The sequence below is a fragment of the Leptinotarsa decemlineata genome, unplaced genomic scaffold (genome assembly GCF_025532065.1).
Source record: "Leptinotarsa decemlineata unplaced genomic scaffold, Ldec_3_MD MMD2_P_RNA_scaffold_6, whole genome shotgun sequence".
NCBI lineage: Eukaryota > Metazoa > Arthropoda > Insecta > Coleoptera > Chrysomelidae > Leptinotarsa > Leptinotarsa decemlineata.
Genome location: NW_027412533.1, coordinates 3,964,857 through 3,988,058, shown reverse-complemented (window position 1 = coordinate 3,988,058; position 23,202 = coordinate 3,964,857). Strand labels below are relative to the sequence as shown.

Sequence of the window (23,202 nt, the reverse complement as noted above, 5' to 3'; positions counted from 1 at the left end):
GCGGTTTCAGTTCTGGAAGATGTCGTTTTTCAGGAAGATGATCGCAACAGCTGTATGGTATTCGAACGGCATGGTTTTTGTATGTGACGTTCTTATATCTATCGACGAAGTATTTGGAGTGAAGTCTAGTGCTGCCAACTAATGAACTGCATCCGGGTTGGAGTTTTAGGAATTCGTTTTGATCACTCGTGTAAATGGTTCCATATTTTCGCAGTTGATGGTGATTGGTAGAACTTCGGATATTGTTATGAGCCACAAATTTAGACTCAGTTCCTGGACATTGTATTCCGCAGCGTAGATTAGTGAAGACTGGCAAGTTTTCGGGAGGACGGTCTCAATAGTTGGGCTTCGCATATAGCTTCGCTATCAATCGGGTAGGGTAGTAGATCGGAACAGTGTCTTACGCCATGATTCAGAGTTTTACAGTTTTCTAAATTTTGAAGTGAAATGTACAACAATGATTCGTCATCTCTCGCAATATATTTTCGAACAGTTAATAATATGTGATGAAGTCCCGTTCGGTTATCTGGAATTAGTATTGGTAAAAGTCGATACAGAGTGTATGTTTCTGGTTCGACCAGTGGAATTTTTAATATGAAAACAATTTTTTTGTCCAGTTGATATGCTTCGAATTCGATGATTTCGATATATTGAGCAACATGTGAGAGCATTGTGGGTAAAGGTAGATTGTTTTTATGGAGTGATTGAGAAATTTCCTGAAGTGAGTTCATTAGGTCATCAGGAGTGATAATTGAACTGTGGAGTATTTTCAATCTAGCGAATGTTATTGAATTCAATATGACATCAAGAGTTGATTCCAAGAATAGATAGCTTTCCATTAATGTTTCACATATTTCCAATGTTTTCAATTGTGCTTCATAATACGCAAGATCGTCTGAAATATTATAGATTGATTGTTCTATTTGCTTGATATCTTGATTGAAGGTTTCTTCATCGATTTGAAGTTTTTGAATAGTTGTGTTGAAATTTCTCATTACTGATGTGGTCACCGATATTTGATTTTTAAAAAAGGTTTTCTAATTGGTATTCGTCTTGAATGAGTTTATTAATACAGTTGGTGTAATATCCGCCATCTGACGAGTCTAGATTACCAGTAATGGCTTTCCAGAAGGTACCTATTCCATTAATTAACCTCGTTCGGATCTTTTATAATAATTTTGGGTGTCTGCAAATATTTCTTGATATTTCAAGTCGAGTGAGTCAGATATTTGGGTCATTAAACTAATGTGTGTTTTCACTTCGGTTTTGAAGGATAACATTCTAGGGTTTGATTGGTCAAAATTATATAGCATGTTTTCCAAAATTTTGTTGTTATTATTTAAGGCGAATTCTATGGAGTCCAAGTCTTTGTAGACGAGAAGAGTCCATTCATCATTGGAAATTTTTAAAGTGCTTTCTTCGTGAAGAAAAATTCCTATTGTGTTATTAATGGGTTGAACGGAGTATCGGGAATATGTTGTGTGTATTGCTGAAATCAGCAGAAGAATCCTGAAGGTCGTAGTCTATCAAAATTTACTTTTGTTTTTTGTCTTCCAATTAACTAGCATTGCTGAGTTTTGGTAGATTTCTATAATTTCAAATTGGTCATTAAACTTGTTTTCAAGTTTATTTTTAATTTGGGATTCTTTAACGTAAACATTGTCTCCTACCTTATACTCAGGTAAATTTTGTGCAACGTTTCTATCGAATCGAATTTTGGATTTTTCTTTTTGGTCTTGTGTCCTTTGACGAGCAATTTTGTAATAATAAGAAATTTTATTATTCAAATCTCGTATGTACTTGGTTATGAGTTCTTTTTGGTTGTAAAGAGTTTCGGGTGGTCTACTAGAGGTGTATCCAAATAGTAATTCGTAAGGGGTGAATCCGTGTGTTTTGTTTTTGGTGTTATTGTAACAAATTATTGCATATGGTAAAATGCCTGATGGGTGTTCATCAGGGTTGTCGATTTTATTTGTTCTTATCATTTCTAGAAGGGTCGCGTGAAAACGTTCTAAGGAACCGTTTGATTGCGGATGGTCCACACTAGAAAATTATTGTTTATTTTCATAAAGTGTACAAAGGTCTTTTAGTAGGGCGTTGTTGAATTCTCGACCGGAGTCACAATGAATTCTGAGTGGAGTTCCGTAGTGCTGAAAGTATAGCAGTAGAGTGTTTACTACTGATTTTGCTGATTTATTTTCAATTGGGTAAGCTTGGGTAAATTTGGTGAGTTCGTCTCGAATTGTAAGTATATAGTTTTTTGTGGGAATTTCAAGAATGTCAATGTTTATTCTCTCAAATGGTGTTTTCAGAGATTCTGTGACTAAAGGGCTCTTAAGGTTCTGTCTGCAAATTTTTGCTTTTTTGCATGTTTCGCAGTTCTTTACAAAATTTTCTACATCTTTCATTAAATTTGGTCAATTATATTTTTTTTAGGCGTCTAATCGTTTCGTTTATTCCTCGATGTCAATTATTTTTTCCTGGATGACATTGGTCCATTACGATGGAAATTTGGTCTTCGTCGGGAGTTCTAGTTAGATTTTGGCATACTGTTATCTTAATTTCTTTTTCAGCGAAAATGAAAGAAAGAATTTTCAAAATTGGTAAATCCAATTGGTTTAACGCCGTTTTTCGTGATTACGTGTCCAAGATAAGCGACTTCTTTCCTTAAAAATTCGCATTTGTCAGGCTGAATTTTCAAGTTGGCTTTTCTTAGTCTTTTGAACACTTCCGTCAGTCTTGAAATATGTTCGTGGATCGTTGGTGAGTATATAATGATGTCATACATATATACAAGACAGCGCTCGTTTTGGATGCCAAGAAGGATGTTATCCATCACTCTTTGGAATCTGGATGGTGCGTTCTTTAATCCAAAAGGCATACGGACAAATTCATAGTGACCTTTCTCAACTGAGAAGGCTGTTTTTGGAACGTCTTTTGGGTCGATTTCGATCTGGTGAAATCCTGACGCAAGATCGAGCGTTGTGAAATACTGAAATTTTCCAAGCTGATCTAGCAGGTCGGAAATGTTGGGTAACGGATATTTATCGGCTACTGACAGTTCGTTCAGTTTTCGATAGTTAATCACAACACGCCATTTGGGTTTTCCTGAAGCATCTAGCTTTTTCGGTACTACCAAACAGGGGATGACCATGGGGATGTCGAATGTTGAATGATACCTTGGAAATTTGGGTTTTGACTTCTTCTTTGTGAATTTGAGGGTATCTGTAAGATTTTGTGAACACGGGGCTCGCATTATTAGTTTCGATTGTGTTTTTAATTTCATTTGTGAAGGTGAGATTGTCGCCTTCAATATCAAAAACCTTAGGTTCCGCGATAAAACTTCTCGCTTATTCCAAGAGCCTCCACGTGTTGTGGATAATTCGCCGACCGTTGATAAGGTGGAATCCTTCTGGAAGGACATCTAAGAACATCCGTTGCCACTCAACTTAAACACTCCAGCCCTAGCGCAGTTCGAAGCTTACAGCAGAGAGCTTCAACAACCTGAGTTCAATGAACTGCGCAACCCGATAACCACGGCTGATGTTCCAAGAACTTTGCTGCTCCAGGCCCAGATGATCTGTACACTTATTGGTGGAAAAAACTAAGCCATGATTTGAGAACTCTGCCCATCTGGGCATCTGGGCCCATCTGGGCAGAGTTCTCAAATCATGGCTGGGCGGAGAGGAGTCGATTCCGTATTGGATCGTCGAGGGGCGAACCGTTACCATTCCCAAAAGCGAAGACTTGTCAGTTCCTAAGAATTACAGACCGATAATATGCTTAAATTCATGTTATACGTTGTTTACAAGTATCTTATACACACGAATACTCACCGCAGTTGACCAAGTGTTCGAACCGATATATGAGTAGAGAGGGTCAAAAAAAATCACTGGATGTAAAGAGAAACTGCTCATTGATAGATGTGTAATGCAGGATTCGATACAGTATAAGCGTAATCTCTTTATGGCCTGGATCGATTAACGCAAGGCATTTGATACAACATCGCATATGATCATCTTGCATTTACTCAGATGTCTTGCGGTACTTGACAAAATAGTGAGATGCCTTGAACAACTGATACCACTCTGACAAACACGCTTCATCATAACATCTGGTCGAGCCAGAATCCAAACAGGGTGGGTCACTTTCAGACGGAGGGTATTTCAGGGCGATTCTCTCAGTTTCCTTCTCTTCTGCATCTCACTATTACCATTATCAGTTGCGCTCAGAAATACTCATAACTGTGGCACTCCTGGAAACTGTAGGCACAAGGTCACCCATTTGTTTTATATGCCTCAGGAGAGAAGAATCTCCATCAGTCCTCAAGGGGAGTACACGCCTGCTATCGGTATGAAATTCGGGATAGACATATGTGCAACGGTCCATCTCAGGAGAGTACTATCCGGAAACTACGGAGAGGATGTGCAGCTCGTAGATGAAAGCATCCTACACCATCTGGATGCTGAAGAGACGTTTTCCCGCATCGGAGTGGAACAACGCCATTAACAAGAGGTAAGAGCACTGAAAAACTCTCTTCGCGTCAAGTAACAGCACAAACTCCGACTGATCTAGTAATCGAAACTATCGGGGAAGAACAAAGTTGCTGTATCAAATATGCTTGCCGTTCCAGTTTTACTATACTTGTTTGGAGTAGTGAAGTGGACACGAGAAGAGATATATCACCTAGACGTAAAAACCCGAAAAATGATACATCTCCATAGGAATTTGCATCCCTAATTGTCCGTTCCACAGTTGTACTTCCCTCGGCAACAGAGAGGACTTTTCAGTTCCGAGTGTCGACAAAACAGAATGGTACTGGATGAAGCCTGTAGGGTCGTGAGGAGTTCGGACCATGAGAGAGCAGAAGTTGGAGCATTCTTCTATAGGGTGGACTCGGTTTAGTTTTCGACATTGAACGAGGTGTACAAAACTCTGTCACTGTGTTGGAATCCGTTCAGCAAAAGGCCCATATAAAAGCCGCAAAGATCACTACTTCACTTCTGCGGTAGCACAAGGATACGCCAATGCATGGAGTCTTCTTCAACAACATTGAAGACCTTCGCTTTTCTCAGGTTGAGTGGACCCAAGTCGGAGATTCAGGGGTTCATCATGGTCTGCCAGGATGGTGTTTTCAACTACTTAGTCTACCGCAGTCACATCATATAAGGTTATAAGTATAAAAGTTACTGGCACAAGGTGCAGGGCCTGCCGCCAGGCGTCTGAGACTCTAATGCCCTTGCTGTCAGCATATCCAGCAAATACGGTCTTGGCCTATATCCATCAACATAACGCGGCCCTAAGAGTACACTCTTACGGTATTGACGAGACACCTGTGTTGTCCTACGCTCCGGGGGATCTTTAATCCGTTGTGGGGAATGAGAAGTTCCGAATTTATTGAGGCTATTCATCCTCCACCCCCAGGCTCATACAAGCTAATATGCCCGATGTAGTCAGTCTCGACCATATTTAACTTGTTGAAAATTTTCGGTCCGAGATAAAGATGTATTTTCTGGTAGAGAGCTGTTCGATGCGATCTAGGTTCTAAAAAAACCAATGTACTGTTATGAAAAAAAATACAGAATTCATAAATATATGTTTCAACAACCGTGAGACGTTTCAGTTCCTTGAAAGCCCTCCCACATGAGTCGTTCAATCCAATTATTCCAACTTTAGGTGATGAACCCTTCTCGGGAATATGGATAAGAAGATATATTTGCAATGACAGTTTGTTTCGAGAACTCAATATCGTAAAGACTGTGATTGGAGACAAATTATCATAAAAATTATTGAAAATCTACAAACAGAAATGATCTGAATGTATTCGGAATATGTAGCACCGTGTAATATATCAAATAACTCAATTAAAAATGAATTTTCAAACACTGAATTTGCAAGTATTCCGTTCAAATTCCGTTTAGTTCTGTAGTGAATTTTTCAGTCTGCCCTGTATTACACTTAAGCACATTCTCTTCCGATTCAACTTTGTTTATTTATCAGATTGTGGGAAGTTAACCTCCCAAGTAACAGTAAGAAACTTTGATACCTCCACAATAAAATTTTTTCAAAAAATATGTGAACTAATATAATGTTTCAAAATCTTCTGAGAAAAACATTTTTGGATCAAAGTGAGAGTATTACAGTAATTCAATAATGATTTTGAAATTTTTAAAACTGAATAATTCCAGTCAATATTGAAAGATTAAACTGGAACGTATGACTCAAAAATAATCCAAAATAAGAACTATTTCAGAACTGCAAATGTTCAAGATACTTGGCACATTTGATTCTATCAAGAGCAGTACATATCAGAAATACGCGACGGGCTGTGGCTGCTTATCATTTTCAGGTTCAACTCAATACACCGTGAACTTTACTGTTACGTTTTTCCAAATGAATTCAATCTCCAGCGATTCAAATCCAATGTGACAGCTAGGTACCGTTCATTTTTAGTTACACAGCAATAATTTCTAGCGTACAAATTGGCGAGAAGCATTCTCGTCAAAGTTGCTGGTCATTTTCAATAGACTGATTCATACAAAGAAATGTGAATGATGGGTTGTTAAAACCGTTATTACTGTCCATAGTTCTCATGCCAAACTTTCCATATTTTCGAAAGCATCCAAAATTCTGGAGTCACGTACCGATTCCAACAATTTCAGATAGTCTTCATTCATTCCAGGGCCGTCCTTCAAAAGAGTGTTGAGCCACACTGGACTTTTCTAGTCTCCAAAATCGACTATGTGCTGAATGTTCTCTGGAACCAGGTAGATTGAATAGTCTGTCCGATATACTTTTTGTCAGTCCTCACAGCTCAGTTCCTATATCCCCGACTTACCAAAAATTTGTTCAAGTAAGCAAGCAGTTTTGAAAAGTTAAGCTTTTCAAAAATTTGATCTCATCCATAAGTGTAACTTGGTTCATACGAAAAACAACGAACTAACTTTCAATCAGTGCCTTTTTGAGAAGTTGAAGATCGACAAAAATTCTTCCTGAATTTGCGATTGCACTTTTCGAGTCTACAATTCATGACAGAGAAGTATCAGAAGTATCAGAACTATCAGCATCAGAAGTCCAATGGTGAGTTTGGAAATAAATCAGTCGAATATTCAATAAAAGTCACAAACATATATGTTTTATATTCTGGAATTCCTCAGAAAAATTGTGATATATTTTTTATTGCATTACATTTTTCCACAATAAAAATAGTTTTTATTGTTTATACATTCATATTTTCCTATATTTACAATTGGTATTGAAAACATATATTTTATATTATGAAGACTCAACATTGAGTAATAGTGTCATAATAATCATATAGAAAATGTTACATACAATCTTCACGCCAGAGACCAGTCAACTGGTTGTTGTCCAGCGCCGATCAAGATTTCATTGGCGATTGAAAAATGTCCACATCCCATAAAATCGTTATTCTCGTTACCAGATGAAGGATGGCCTGCAAGAAGAATTCTGCCCCCAATATTTTCAACGTATGTTTTCAAATCCCAAGCAACTCTTCCCCATAACATGAAAATTATGAATCTTTCATTATTGTTTGCGATATTTTGTAAGTACATGATAATGGAACCAACTATTTTCTCCCAGCCTCTGAATCTGTGAGACTGTGGATCGTTTTGCGTCACAGTTAGTACAGCATCCAAGAGAACAAGAGGGAGCAAACCGAGAGTTAGATATATCTCTCTGAACTTCATGGAGAATATTCTTCAATGACTGTGGTATAAAGTTATTTGGACGATTCACACTGAAGCCCATGACATTTCTCAAACCTGGTGAAGGATATGGGTCTTGCCCAATTATCACTACCTTAACTCCATCTGGATTGCAGAATCTGGTGAAAGCCCAGATATGTTCTTTCGCAGGATTCACCGGTTCCAGAATATTCGCAAGGAAATGGTTCAGCTGTGTCAAGTTTTCCTCATTCTGCTCGAATACTGACTTGAGTAGCGCATACCAATTAGGATTAATAGAATTTTCAATAACGACATTGGAATATTTTGCGCAGAAATATGCAATCGATAATGCATTTTCACTCATCATGATAAAACTAACTTTTCATCGATGATTCGCCACATATTTATATGGGATACAGTTATATCTAATCAACGCATTTTTCGATCAATGATATCCAGATCTTCAAACATAGTTTGGCTTTGAGAAGCATTTTTGAAATTAATGATAACAAATCATTGAAGTGATCATTATGGAAATAATGATATTTGATGAAGATCCATAGCTATTTCATAAAATTCACCTCACGATATGATCTCCACAAACTTTATTTGAAAAATATATCACGACATGTTTCGCTAACACAGTAGCTCCTTCAACAGTGGTTTGTTGATCTGGACTGGATCCTTTGGGAGGTGGAAATATTAAGAGCAAATAGTTGTTGGTTCACAGATGAATCGAAAACACCTTTCGGTTCTGGTGCACGTGTTTTCAATCGCAGGACAGAGTTGTCTACCTGCCTAGGAACTTATGCGACTGTATTTCAAGTGAAAATTTACACTATTGAATTGTGTGTGGAGGGATTGGATAACTCCAACCTCACTCACAAGTCAAGCGGCGTTGGAAGCTCTCGGCTCCTACCGAGCAACGCCTCTCCTCGATAGGAGGATTTAACAGATTGTCTCTGGTCTGGATTCCTGGCCATACTGGCCTGGAAGGCAATGAAGCTGCTGACTCTCTTGCAAAGGAGGGTGCTACAAGCGGCTTAATTGGACCAGAACCTGTCATTGGGCTTTGCCAAACAAACACTGATCACCTGGATGGCAAGAAGATTTATAGACTTCTGGCAGAATCTTCCAGGATTGGCTCACTCCAAGGCGTTTATTCATCCTTCGATATACCAAACAGTTGTTGGACTACAGTAGGGATGAACCACGATGTCTAACAGGCCTTCTTACAGGTCACTGTCATTTGAATCATCATATGTAGAGACTTGGACTATCGGAAGACAGTGTGTGTCGCCAATGTGTGGAAAATAATGAAAGAGCAGAGCATATACTCTGTGCCTGGCCCGCTGGGGACCGAATCAGGTTCTTTGAGTTCGGCAGATCCGTACTCTCACCATCTGACCTGAAAGACCACTCACCATACAGCTTCTTAACGAAACCGGGTTTATCTAGCCAAGTGTGAATAGGTATGAGCCACAATAAACCCCTGTGGGTTGCGATGGAGGGTCGAATAGACCCACTCACTTTAGACCTACTCACCTACCTACTGTGTTAGCAAAACATGTCTTGATATATTTTTCAAATAAAGTTTGTGGAGATCAAACTGTGAGGTGTAGTTTATGAAAATATATTGAAATTAAAAATCGACACAGCATTTACTTTTTCTTGTAGCTTTTCATTATGTACTCCTCATGTATGTATTCAACGAGATATTCTTTACTCTCTATATGAATACCATGAATGGATGATTTTGTGTAGCTCAGGTAACCCTACAAACCAGTCCAACATGTCCAATGGTTCTGGATTGCATATTCAAATTATCTCAAGTTTAGAATAATGTACTAGATATTAATGTGCATTGAACCACACATGATAGCATGCCATAACACTTGTCATAACAAGTGATTCTGAGTTGAGATTATTGATAGGAAAATTGAATTCAAAATTGAATTCAGAGAAGCTACTCATGTGTAGGACTACTATGCAGCCAGGCAAGAAAGATTCGAAAAAAGAAGCAAAAACCTGCCTAAGTAGTTGAAAATCATCACGTACAAATTTATCATTATCAAAAGACGACTGTTGATAAGAGCAATCGAAACATCGCTTCGTCAATTGACTCGTTTTGAAATGAAGAAACATATTTATGAAAATGACAATTGGATCCTCTCACATTTAGTTCCATGAAAATGAGCTGAGTAATATACCCAAGCAATTTTACATGGAATCATTTGTTGATTCATTTCGTCTATTAACAAAATGACTGTATTAGACAACATTTATTGAAAGGGTAATGATGAAATCAATAATTCATATTACTAGCGCATCATATCACTACATATTCTTATTTCGTCCTAATGCAGTATCTAGTTCGTTTCTGAATGCTTTCAATTTTCACCATTTTTTAGGTAAGTTCTTCAGAGATGCTTGTATCAATGACTTTTCTAATACAGATTTGATTTTTCCATAGTTGATGTCTTTATTATTTTTTCAAGTTCAAAAATATATGCATGAAAATTGTTCGATTTCAAATTTCCAAGTATCTCACCCTAGAAATTTGAGAAGAATTATAAACTTACCACTTTGCCAAGTGGACCCATCTCAAAATGACATCAAAGAGTTATATTCCAATATTTCAATAAATATGATATCAACCGTATCATAGTAACTAGTAACTAGTTGGTAGTTGCGTCTTTGTAAAACTGAAAATCTCACAATAAAGTGTTTCCAACATATAGTTCCGCTAATTCCAACATATAGCTCTGGGAGTCAATGTCGGAAGATTTTGCAATTTAGCAATTTTTTCAGTCAGTGATCATAGAACCATCATTAGATTGAATTTTATTGAATGCAATATCTCAATACATGCCAGAAGCACAATGTAGCTCTCCTATCCTCTTTCCCTGCGAGACTGAGGACTGTTTTGCGTCACAGTTAATACAACATCCAGAAAAAGGACACCCTGTCTGGTCCACTTCTCCAAGCAATCATATTGAAGGGAAACCATTCAAGAGGAAGCGCATAGAAACAGTTCAGTATATCTTCCCACACTTCATCTAGAATATTCTGCAGAATCGTTGAAATATCATTGATGGAGCATTCACACTGAAACCCATGGAGTTTTTCAGTTCATCTCTACCGTATGGATCCTGTGCTATTCTGATCACCTTCACTTAGGTTGGATAACAGAATCTATCGGAGGCCCAAATTTTTTGTCTCGCAGCATTGACCGGTTGTTGACCCGGCCATCTTGTTTTAATTCAAGATGGAACCTAGCTCGTCTACCTTGAAGCGTGCTGTTCGTCAGAGGGACAAACGAGAGACACCTCACTGTGGTTGTGACGGCAAGAAATTTCTCAGACATCTGCACCGTCTATCACGGTACACTCCTTTCTGACGTGGGTGTTTGGTGAAAAAGGTATTCACCCGTTAATGGAGGATATGAGAGCCTCACTCGGCTAAGCGTCGGGGTATTCTGTATCGGGAGAGGTCGTCTAGAGCATAATCTAAAACTTCCCCAACTAAGGGATCATAGTGAGTTTCCGTATTATGGAGAGCTCGCCGATTCCTCGACTGAATGGACTGCTAAATGGAAGGCAGCTGCAAATCTCTGCGGATGGCTTCATTCCGCACGACCCACGGAACATTCACTATCATCCGTAGTATTTTATTCCACAGTATTTCCTGCTTGGAGATGTTCGTCGGTGTGGTTTGTCCCCAGACGCCTGAAGCATACATGACGGCAGGCTCGAACATCCTGTTGTAAATCAAAACCTTGTTTTCAAGGTTGAGTTTTGATTTTAGTTTGATTAAGGAGCACAAATTGCAAATCAACCCCAGTATCTTGGTTCTCACGATTTCGATGTGCGTTGTCAAAGTGAGTCTGCTTCGGTAAGACCACAAACTCGCGGTTTCCAGTCGATCTCCCCTTCAGAAATTTCCACTTCTGTGGCCGGAAAAATATTATTCTTCCCATGGGTATTGCCTGAGTTTTGTTCAGATTCTCGAGAAAATAGGTAACATACTTGATCAAGCTCAGATATGAATAATAAATTTCTCAAGAGTAGCATCTTTCTAATACAAGCAATAATTGAAAAATTAGCTAGTCGGATTTTCAAAATATCTCATATACGATAATATGGTTTCGTATCTTTATGCCAAATCATTTATGCTTCTTGGTGTATGTTCCTCCTTCCCCATTTTTTCCTATGCCTCAATGCAGTTTGAGTATTTGATGACTGATTCTGCTAATATTCCAGTGCTAATATTATCATTTCCAGATATCGTTTCGAAAGAGTATCTCTCAAGCTAGTACGTTGGTGTCTTAGTCTGCTGGTCTGAAAATGATATCAGATACTCAAACTCAGACGAAGGATTTCGTTACAGTTTGAAATTTGTATATTTGATATCTGTTTCTGGCTGGTAGATGCGTATGAGAGTGAACTTCACCAACTTCGTTTATGCTCGAACTGAGCAGGTTTTCAATTAATCGGATGAATATAGACTGTTGAAATCTTTTTCTGATTCATCTTTATAATGAAATGAAATTGCAATTCTACGGATGTATTTCAAAAAGGATATTGGTGAAACAGGTAATTGACTGATTCTTAGTACGTTCATATAATGGATGAGATTCATGGTTTTCTGATATTAACCCATAATAAACTGATTTTTAGCTCCCATTATATCAATAGCATAGTTCTTGAAACAATCAGCACATCTACACTTCCACCAAAATATTTCAATTCTTTTTCTGAATAGACTCTAAGTGCAACGAAGATGAAATCTCTGCAAGTGTTGGTTTCGCCATTTTTTTGAGTTAGAACTTGTCCTCCTCACTAATTTTTTTACAGTTTTATTTAATTTTTTCCCTGGCAGTTCTGCCTTGCGCTACTTTCTTAGATGATTCATCCTGATTATTATAAAAAAATAATAACATTTTTGAAAAGTCTGCACTACTATAGCGACTTCATGTTGAAAGATAAGACCTTGTAGATTGTTAGTTTTCACATATACAGACTTTAGTTGTCGTTCGCGTAAGAACGGCAGCTACTAAGTGAAAAAGAAACACAATTTTTTCAAACTTATTTCATAGATTATTTATATTTTTGATGATGTCATGATAGAACTCGATGTCGAAATCGAAGTATTTATTGATCTTCAATTTCCATCAATCCATCCATGCATCGCATAAAACAAAGCACTTTTGACAATTTGAATATTTCTGATTAGTATGAACAACAGATAAAAATATTTCTATAATTTTCGATAAAATCATACATCAATTACGAAATCCATCAACTTAATTATTATATTATCACTCCTATGCAATAACAAATGCCATCAATTCTCTGAACACTTATGCTTTATCTAATACGATAAGATAGCACATTTATTATATCTACGTGGGAATCACACCACCAAGAAAATATTGACAAATTTCATTTCCTAAGACCGTTGTTCTGTACTGTATTTTCAATTAGAGTAGTGGAAATTATGGATTGATTACACTTATATTGGGGCATATTGTTCGTACTTGCTCCTATGAAAATGTCGATTTAACATTTTTCTCACATAAATTATTTCAATTGAGAAATCTTCATAATACCATTGTGATATTTGAAATAAAGTATAATTGCTGTTGAATTAGTAGACAACTCGTATACATATAACCGTGCCCTCCATTCAATAGTTTTCTTTGGTCTGTGATGTTAGCAGGTTAATGAGTAAAATCAGCCGCATAATCACACATTTTTGTAGACCACACTATTTTAGTACGGTGAGGAAATGTCACGAAAAAGACAACACGAGTTCGTCCATAATCAATGAAATTGCTCGAGAAATGCCTCAATGTGAGATTCTTAGTGCCATCAAAACAAGAGATTCTCGTCACTTGTTTCATCTTGCTCAGTCTCGAATGAAACAGGTGATTTTTCTTTTGAAAGACAATTCGAGTCATCTTGGTCAAGACATGACAAGACAATTTAGTCCTCTTATAATATTCATATTATATTTTGAATTACTCTTTGATATTTCTATTTCGCTAGTAAGAAGTAAGGCTCTAGTAATCAGGCACCAGACACTTGATTGTTTCTTTCTTATATTCGAAATGTTTCGAAAGCATCTTATATGCACAAAATAATAATTCAAAACACTTCGAAGATATGATTGAAATAGCACTACCAAAACATTAAAGATATCATATGAACTCAAAATGATATTCAAATGAATAAAGTATACTAATGAACGGAATTCTCGTGTCTTTGTTCAGGAAGAATAACTGAGCATTCTGGATGGTTTCAGCAGCAAGTTTTCGACATCAGTGTCTGTCACATCAAGCTTTTATCAGAAGTTTGAGATGAAATGGCAAAGTTATTATATAAAAGTCTCAGATATCAATGCACTGGGTTATTTGATCATATAAATTTAGAATTTTTGAATATAATATATTGTGATATATTGCCTTCCGAATTCTGGTTCCATCAGAAATGCTTTTTTATAAAATAATAAATTATATTGTGTATACCAATAGGTTCTTTCTTTGAGGACAAAACACAAGCACTACAGATAAATCCTTGAGCCACTCTCAGAGCGGTGCCTGTGCGAAAGTAGCGATTCACATTGGATTTGAATGGATGGAGATCAAATCCATTCCGAAAAACGTTCTCAGGAAGATTATTCCACATGAACACAGTTGTCCATATGAAAGAGTTCTTAAACAGTGAAGTTCGAAGTGTACTGAGTTAAACCACAATCCGTCGTGTATTTCTTTCTGATATGTACCGCTCTTGGTGGAACCAAATATGCCAAGTCACTTGAACCCTTCACGTGAAAGTATCTATAAAAGAGAGAAATCTCCAACCATTCTCCTATGTTCCACACTATCAAGGTTGCAAGTGATGTTCGCGTCTCCAATCAGGCGGATGGCTATTTTCTGGATGGAATCCAGCAACTACAGGGTATGTTGGGGGGCAGGGCTCCATACATGAGAATAATCCTCCAAAAAAGGTCTGATCTGAACTTTATAGAGCATCAAAAGTTGCTGAGGTGTGTACAGTTTTCTGGTTCGGAACAGTGTTTCAAGCTTTTAAGAAGCAGGCTTTGCAATTACAGTGACATTATTGTGCCAAGACATATCGATGTTCATTTCAACCCCCAACAAACTTATCGAAGCAGAAAGCGGAATTGTCTGACCTGACATTATTTTATCCGGTTCGGAGACATTCATCTTCTTGGAGAAAACCGATGCCTGGGTTTTTGTGGCATTGAATTGAACCTGGTTCACTTCTAGATCCTCATTAAGATATGCAACCTTTTGCTGCCGGTAAAGATATGCCTCCGTAGCCGATGTCCTGGAATCCAAATGGAATGACGAGACAAGTGTGCTGTCGTCAGCAAAGCGATATATTGAATTCTTGTTTTTCCCCAATAAGTCGTTGATATACAATAAAAAGAGAGTTGGAGAGAATATGGATCCCTTGGGAACACCAGCGTTGATGGTGAAGGTATTCGAGAGATATCCATCGACGGCCACTTGCAGGGAACGTTCTTTCAGAAAGCCGAAGAATTATACAGGAAAATGACTCCGACAAACCGTAGCATCAAAATTTGGCCTCATGCCACACGTGGTTGATAGAAGGTCGCATGTTGATCTTCGTTTCCGAAAGCCATACTGACGATTGCTCAAGATGTTGAAGCCTTCCAAATATTTGAGGATATGGTAGTTTACGACTTTCTCCATGATTTTTGATATCACTGATAGCAAAGCGTCTAGTCTATAGTTATTTTAAAGATTTTTCTTGCTCTTTTTGGGAATAGGCTGAACGCGAGCAATCTTTCAACAAGAAGGGAAATCCCCTTTCTTGTAAGACGGGTTGAAAAGTCTGCAAAATGCTGGTGCGAGTTCATTTGCGCACTTTTTAAGTATGATGACGGACACTTCATTAGGGCCAAACGCCTTGTTGATATTGAGCTGTTTCAAAATTCGCCTAACTAGACGCTGTCGAAAAATAATTTCCGGCATTGTGGACTCTAGTGTGGGAATGGTGGATGGTGCCTTTCCCAGAAAATCAATTGTGGAGTAGGACGAAAATTGTTCAGCTAGTAGATTTGCTATTTCAATTGAACCACCCGCTTGTGATAGTGGTGGAATTGTGGATTTTGTAAAGTTCTGATCAACAGCTCTAGGTACCGACCAGGAAGATTTAGCCCTGTTGTGATTGACAAGCAGTATATTCCTAATTTTCTGATTGTCAAGTTCTTTGCTTTCAATCATCCTAACTCTCCTTTGTCACCGAGCTGAAATCCGTTCAGCAAAAGGCCCATATAATAGATCACTTCACTTCTGCGGCAACACAAGGATGAGCCAATGCATGGGGTCTTCTTCAAGTCTTCAACATCTCAGAGTACTGCAGTGGCGTATATATATATATATATATATATATATATATATATATATATATATATATATATATATATATATATATATATATATCGACATAACGCAGCCCTTCGAGTGCTTTATTACCACCAATGTCACTCTTACGGTATTGACGAGATACAAGTGTTGCCTTACACTCCGGGGGATATTGGATCCTTTGTGGGAAACGAGTAGTGCCAAATTTATCGAAACTATTTGTTTCCCACCCTCAGGTTCATACAAGCTAATGAGCCAGATGTAGTATTTCTCGACCACCAGAGTACGACATTATTTGTCGTGGAGTTTTCAGCTCCTGGTGAGACAGACAAAATGGTTGTTCTGATTATTGGATTCCTTGGTGGAATGATGCCCTCACTACTCTCGAAATCATTCCGGCTTGCCGCACTAAGGCCGGAATCTCAGTCGGACAATTGCAGAAAGCTGTCATTATTGGCTCACTGCGCTTACTTAGGGCACGTGATTCTCGAACACAATGATCACTCACCACACGGTGTGATGAGTGGTTGTTGTTTGATAATGCTGGCGTGCCCTCCTGAATGTATGGGTGTTTCGGAGGATTGGGCCTCATCAGCACAAACGTGGGCTGAAAAAAACGTCCAGGAGATAAAACATACTTATATATATAAAAACAAGGAAAAAATCAAAGCAAAAAAATTATCGAAGCAAATAACACGGTGGAGAAAAACAAAAACTGCATGGAAATAGATAAGATAAGGTCGTTTTTGAAACTCTTTCTGAGGGTAGCAATTTTCATCAACTGAAAAAGTTTTCAATTTTGATTTCGAAAAATGTATATCTAGGGCTACTGTGTTGTTGTACATATATAGTGTATATTCAGTCTAAGACCGTTCTTCAATAAGTATTGAGCCACACTAGTCTCCAAAATTGGATATGTACTAAATGTTATATGAAACGAGTTAGATCAGATAGTCTGTCAGACACACTTTTCGTCGCAGTCCTCAATCCAGTTTGTGTCTGAAGTTACTTCTTTGCATGATCTACACATCTTTGTTTAGAGTAAATTTTCGAAATTGATTGCTTCCTTCCTTTCTATCAAGATGGAGAAGTAGAAGGCCAAAAAATGTCTTTCCCTCATTTCATATATTTCAGACTTACTGAATATTCGTTCAAGTAAACAAAAATGTGATCATATCCATGAATGAATGAATGAATGAATGAATGAAAGTTTATTGACTACCTTACATTACATAATGTTTGTAGTAAGTCCAAATAATATCTAAAAAGAGTACAACACATAGAGAAACAAAATAAGATAAAATAAAATTTTAAAATATAGTACACTACTACTAGCTATTGTAAAGTGTCGCAGTGGCGAGTGCATTCCATAGAAATACACTAGCGATGTCGAAAATGCTCCATGAAATCACTGACAGAATAAAAACAATTAGTTAGTAAAAATTCTTTTAAGCGCTTCTTGAATTTATTGTTTGATAGGATTTTGTATTCCTGCGGTAACAGGTTGTAAAGATTATAATTTAGAGAGTTTTTCTGTGATTTGGTTAAGCGAAAACGATCAGTACGAATATTGCCTGCAGCTCTGGTATAATGATTGTGAATATCAGATTGTTTGCGCAGACACATTCGATTTTTGTGGATCTCGAGCAGAACCGAGAAAATGAATAATGAAGGCAAAGGCAAAATGCGTAATTGGGCAAAAAGGGGCTGGCAGTGATCACGAAAACTCACATTGGCAAGTATCCTGATTGCTTTTTTTGAAGTCGGAAAATATCTACAGCACTAGAGGCGTTCCCCCAGAGTACAATCCCACAAGTAATGACAGAGTGAAATAATGAAAAATATACATTTTTGAGTGTTGGAAAACTTGTAATTGGCTTCAGTTGACGAAGCAAAAAAATTGAGCTGGCCAATTTACCTCGTAGGTCATCCGTATGATTTTGCCAAGATAATTTACTATCTAGGTTTATGCCTAACAATTTCACACTGTTATCACTCGACATAGTACTAGACAAACAAAAGGTGAGATTCTTTGTTTTTTCATTATTCAGTTTCAGTTTATTTAATGAAAACCACGTTTCAGCACTTGAGAGTGAAATTTTTACAGACTGTTGCAAATCCGGCAAGGTGTCACCTGAAAAGATGAGCGTAGTATCGTCAGCAAATGAAACTGACTTATAGGGATGTAAAAAATTAGGTAGATCATTGATGTAAATGATGAACAATAGAGGGCCGAGGACTGAGCCCTGGGGCACTCCATGTTTGATAGGTTTATAATTAGATGTACAGCTGTTATATGTGACAGCTTGTAAACGATTTGTTAAATATGAGGCAATAAGCGATAAAGCTACACCTCTTATTCCATAGAACTGCAGCTTATCCAGAAGAATAGAGTGAGAGATGCAATCAAACGCCTTAGATAGGTCGCAGAGTGTGATGGCGGTTATCTTGCCCTCCTCAAGGCCCTCGACCACATCACTCACCACCTTGAGAACAGCTTGCGATGTTGATCTCTCTCTTCTGAATCCGAATTGTGAGTGGGTAAAAAACCTGTTTTGTTCAAAATAGTTGTATAGTCGCTGTTTCAGGAGAGTCTCGATTATTTTAGTGAAGATAGAGATGATAGTTATTGGTCGATAATTATTCGTATCCGAAAGGTTCCCTTTTTTATGAAGAGGTAAGACTTTTGATATTTTGAAAGCATCCGGGTAGATACCGGACAAGAAAATCAGATTTATGAGGGAGGTGATATGCTTTACAATTATATCAGCTACTTCCTTGATGACGAAGCTGTTCAGTTCGTAAGAATCCAAGCAACCTGAGTTGTTTAGACTATTCATGGTAGTTAGGACTTCATGTTCTGTGACCGGAGATAGAAAGAATGAACTGTTTGGGGTAGGGAAATAACGATAGTTTAAGAGTTCCGTGTCCGCCGTTGCAGGAATTGACTTTATTATGTTAGCGGCAATTTCAACAAAAAATTCATTGAAAGTCTCAGCAGACAAGGAGTCATCTTGGAGGTTGCTTGCATTTTTATTTTTATTTCTTTCGAAATTTACAATTTTCCATGACGCTTTACACTTATTCTTAGCTGACGAAATGAAATTGTCATAAGCTAATCATTTGCTGTTTTTTAATTGTTTATTATAATCTTTCTTGAAACTCCTGAAGACAGCAATGTCGACAGGTTTTTTGCTGACCTCTGAAATAGCTTTGAGAGTGGAGAGTTTGTCTCTTTTTTCCCTCAAAGAATCATCAAACCAATTTACTGGAGATTTCCTGACTTTTTCACGGCATTTTTTCAGAGGAAAAATATCAACGATCAGCTGTCTAAAGGTGTTTGTTATAAAATGAGATAAGTAGTTAACATCTCGATTGGCTTCAAAAATAGACCAGTCCATATTCAAGAGGGATTTCTTAGCCTACATATGCCATTTTTTGAAAAAAACCTTTTAACTAAAGGTTTATTTGGAAAAAGGTTTTTTTCTATTTATAGCAATTACTTGTGCTCTGTGATCTGAAATACATGGTTCCCAGACACCAGCCGTGAAAACATGGTTGTTCAAGTTGGTAAAAATGTTGTCAATGCAGGAAGCCGATGCAGCTGTTACTCTGGTGTAATCATTAATAGTAGCTGCGAAACCAAAGGATGTCAATAAATCTTTTAATTTTTTACCAGAGGATGATAAATGATTTAGATCGATATTTATATCACCCGTTATAACTACATCCAAACCAGACTCTGCCTCCACACCAATGGCACCTTCAAAACTCTCCAAAAAATCCTCTACATTGCCTTTTGGTGATTTGTAAACTGTTAAAACGACTAGTTTAATATCAATCAGAACTATTGCACAAAATTCGGCATTTTATTCTGCGTTGAATGCAGACAAGTCTAAGGTCAGATATCTTAGTCCCGATTTTGTATAAATTGCAGTGCCACCTCTACTTAAACGAGTCCTGCAATAATAAGCTGCCAGGAGGTAGCTATCCAAGTTGATGATGGACAGATTATTTTCAGTCTGCCAGTGTTCAGACACGCAAACAATGTCGAAAGGCAATTCTGACAGCATCAAATCAAACATTTCTATTTTATTCGACAAACACTGTGCGTTTATATGGAATACACTCACCTCAAGTTGGCTATTTAAAACGTCACATAAATCAACATCGTTTACAGTATTGGTAGGATTCATTGGACAGCCTCTGTTGAAGGCTGAGTCCATTTTGGTTCATATGGAAAACAATGAACTTTTGATCAGTTCCCTTTTGAGAAGTTGAAATTGACGAATATTCTTCTTGAATTCACAATTGTACTCTTGCTAAATGATTTCTCGATATTCAAGTCTACAGTTCATGAGAGAGGAGTATCAGCTATTCAACAAACTCTTATGATCAGGTTGAAAATGAATCAGTCCAATACTCAATAAAAGTTACAAACATATTTCAACATTTACATTATTTCATATGGGACGTTCTGGAATTTCTGAAAATAATTGTGAAATATTTTACATTACATTACATTTTTCTATAATAAAAAGTATCATTGTTTATACACTTATAACTCTACAATTAATATAAGAAGCATCTATTTTATATTATAAATGATAAATTGAGTAATAGTGTCATAATAATAATATAATATATGTTGCATAAAATCTTCACTCCAGAGACCAGTCCACTGGTTGTAGTCCAGCACGGATCAGGATTTCATTGGCGATAGAAAAATGTTCACATCCCATAAAGTCGTTCATCTCATCATCAGATGACGGATCACCTGCAAGGAGAACCTTACTGTCTCCATTAACGTTAACGTATTCCTTCATTTTCCAAGCAACTCTTCCCCATAACATGAAAATTATGAATCTTCCATTATGTTTTGCGATATTTTGTAAGTACATGATGATGGAACCAACTATTTTCTCCCAGCCTCTAAATCTGTGAGACTGCGGATTGTTTTGCGTCACAGTTAGTACAGCATCCAAGAGAACAACTCCCTGTCTGGCCCAGTTTTCCAAACATCCATGTTGTGGGGGATATCCCCTTAAAGAGGGAGCAAACCGAGAGTTAGATATATCTCTCTGAACCTCATCGAGAACCTTCTGCAATGATGGTGGTATGAGGTTATTTGGACGGTTCACACTGAAGCCCATGGAATTTTTCAACTCTGGTGTAGGATATGGATCCTGCCCAATGATCACTACTTTAACTTCATCTGGATTGCAGAATCTAGTGAAAGCCCAGATATGTTCCTTCGCAGGATTCACCAGTTCCAGAATATTCGCAAGAAAATAGTTCAGCTGTGTCAAGTTTTCCTCATTCTGCTCGAAAACTGAATTGAGTAGCGGATACCAATTAGGATTGATGGAATTTTCAATAACGACGTTGGGATATTTTGCACAGAAGTACGCAATCGATGATGCGTTTTCACTCATTTTGATGAAACTAACTCATCATTAATGAGTCGCCATATATTTATAAAGGATACAGTTTAATCTAATCAATACATTATACGATCAATGATATTTAGAATCTCAAATACAGTTTGGGATTGAGATTCGATGTTGAAATCATAAAAAAAAATTAGGGTGACCATTATGAAAATATATGTTTAAATTCGAGAGCTGTGAAAAATCTACACAGCCTACACCTCTTTCTTGTAACCTTTCAATGTGTAGATGGAACTGGTGCTCCTAATATTTCTGCCATTCCTCAATGCAAGCAACAGCATATTCATATATGGATACTATAAATGGATGATTTTGCGTTGGATCAGGAAATCCCAGAAGTCATTTCAACAAGTCCATTGGTTTTGGATTGCATGTTCAGATTGTTTGTAGTTTAGAAATATGTACTAAATATCGATGTAAGTTGAACCATACTTACCAGCGTATATAACAACATAACAAGTGATTCGAAACTACGATGCTATCAGACAGGTAGTGATATTTGTAAAGAGTTCTAAGTAGTTAAGAATAATTATCACATACAAATCCATCATCACCAAAAGACGATTGTTGATGAGAGCAATTGAAACATTGCTTCATGAGTTAACTCCTTCTGAAATGAAAAAGTAATTTCTCAAAATGACAATTGGATACTCTCACACTCAGATTCAAGAAAATAAGCTGAATAATACGCCCAACCGAGAAAAAAATGTCTTCATTAGAAAATAAGTTGGATTATATCTGAATATTTATTGAAAGATAAATGATAAAACCAACAGTTTATATCACTAGCACAACGTAATCACTACATATTCAATAGGGAAGAACATTCTTCTCTCATCATTATACAGTATTCACTTCGTCTCTGCTTGCTTCTAATTTTTAATGTGTTTTGGGGTAACTTCTTCCAGTCTTTCAGTTCCTCTTAAATGAGTTGTTTTGTATTTTCTGAATGGTCGGTCGGTAGCCAGGCGATTCGACGTGGGTGCTTTGTTCACTCACTCGAAATGACTGCCGTGTTGGTCGGTGGTTCAAGCCGCAGTCTGAACGATCGATTTTCACTTGCTATCGTCCAACCCGTGTTGGACGATCACACATTAAAAGGTAAGACCTCGTTAATCCTTAGCTCGTCCAAGTTCAGACTTCTGAGGGTTGTCGTTCGTAGGGGTGCGACAGCTGGTTAACGGAAAAACATATTTCAAATAGATTTTTTTTTAAACCCGACTGATTAATATGCTTCACAAATTTGATTCCATAATATTTTTTCCTAGGAATTTATATCTGGTGAGCAAAGTTACTCACTCAGTCGCTTTTGAAGTAACATTACTTTCTATTACTATATTGGTCATCTTTGCATCATAACCTCAAGTTTTCTACCTTTTTCTTTGCCCCTTGGTAATCTTTATCTTTATAATTTGAATAGGGAAACTACTGAGTGTGATACATCATCAGAGAGATAATTTTATTAGTATGCCATCTACATGACTGTTTATTACGATAATTTTTATTTTGGTGCTTCTCTTGCGGGAAAAACAATGTCATTATGTTACTCCGAAATATTAGACGTTTCGAAACTTACCTATACTCATGTATGGCAGTTAATGGAGAATACTGTGAATTAATGTGTTGATAAAATGTATTTTTT

At 37.2% G+C, this 23,202-nt stretch overlaps 2 protein-coding genes across 2 annotated transcripts in view; one reads left to right on the top strand and one right to left on the bottom strand.

Moving 5' to 3' along the window:
* Positions 1-23,202, top strand: part of rk (G-protein coupled receptor rickets) — a 453,352-nt gene that overhangs the window by 16,355 nt on the left and 413,795 nt on the right. The window contains exon 2 of the mRNA XM_074169822.1: positions 6,683-7,080. The gene's annotated coding sequence lies outside the window, so the exon portion shown is untranslated. The remainder of the gene's footprint in view (positions 1-6,682; positions 7,081-23,202) is intronic.
* Positions 20,772-21,545, bottom strand: LOC111505574 (uracil-DNA glycosylase). The gene has a single exon (XM_023160398.1). The coding sequence runs from the start codon at positions 21,543-21,545 to the stop codon at positions 20,772-20,774; it is 774 nt and encodes a 257-aa protein (XP_023016166.1).

What these genes read in the sequence shown, in the direction of transcription:
- LOC111505574 (XM_023160398.1), bottom strand. Translation starts at nt 21,545, where the DNA reads ATGAGTGAAAACGCATCATCGATTGCGTACTTCTGTGCAAAATATCCC.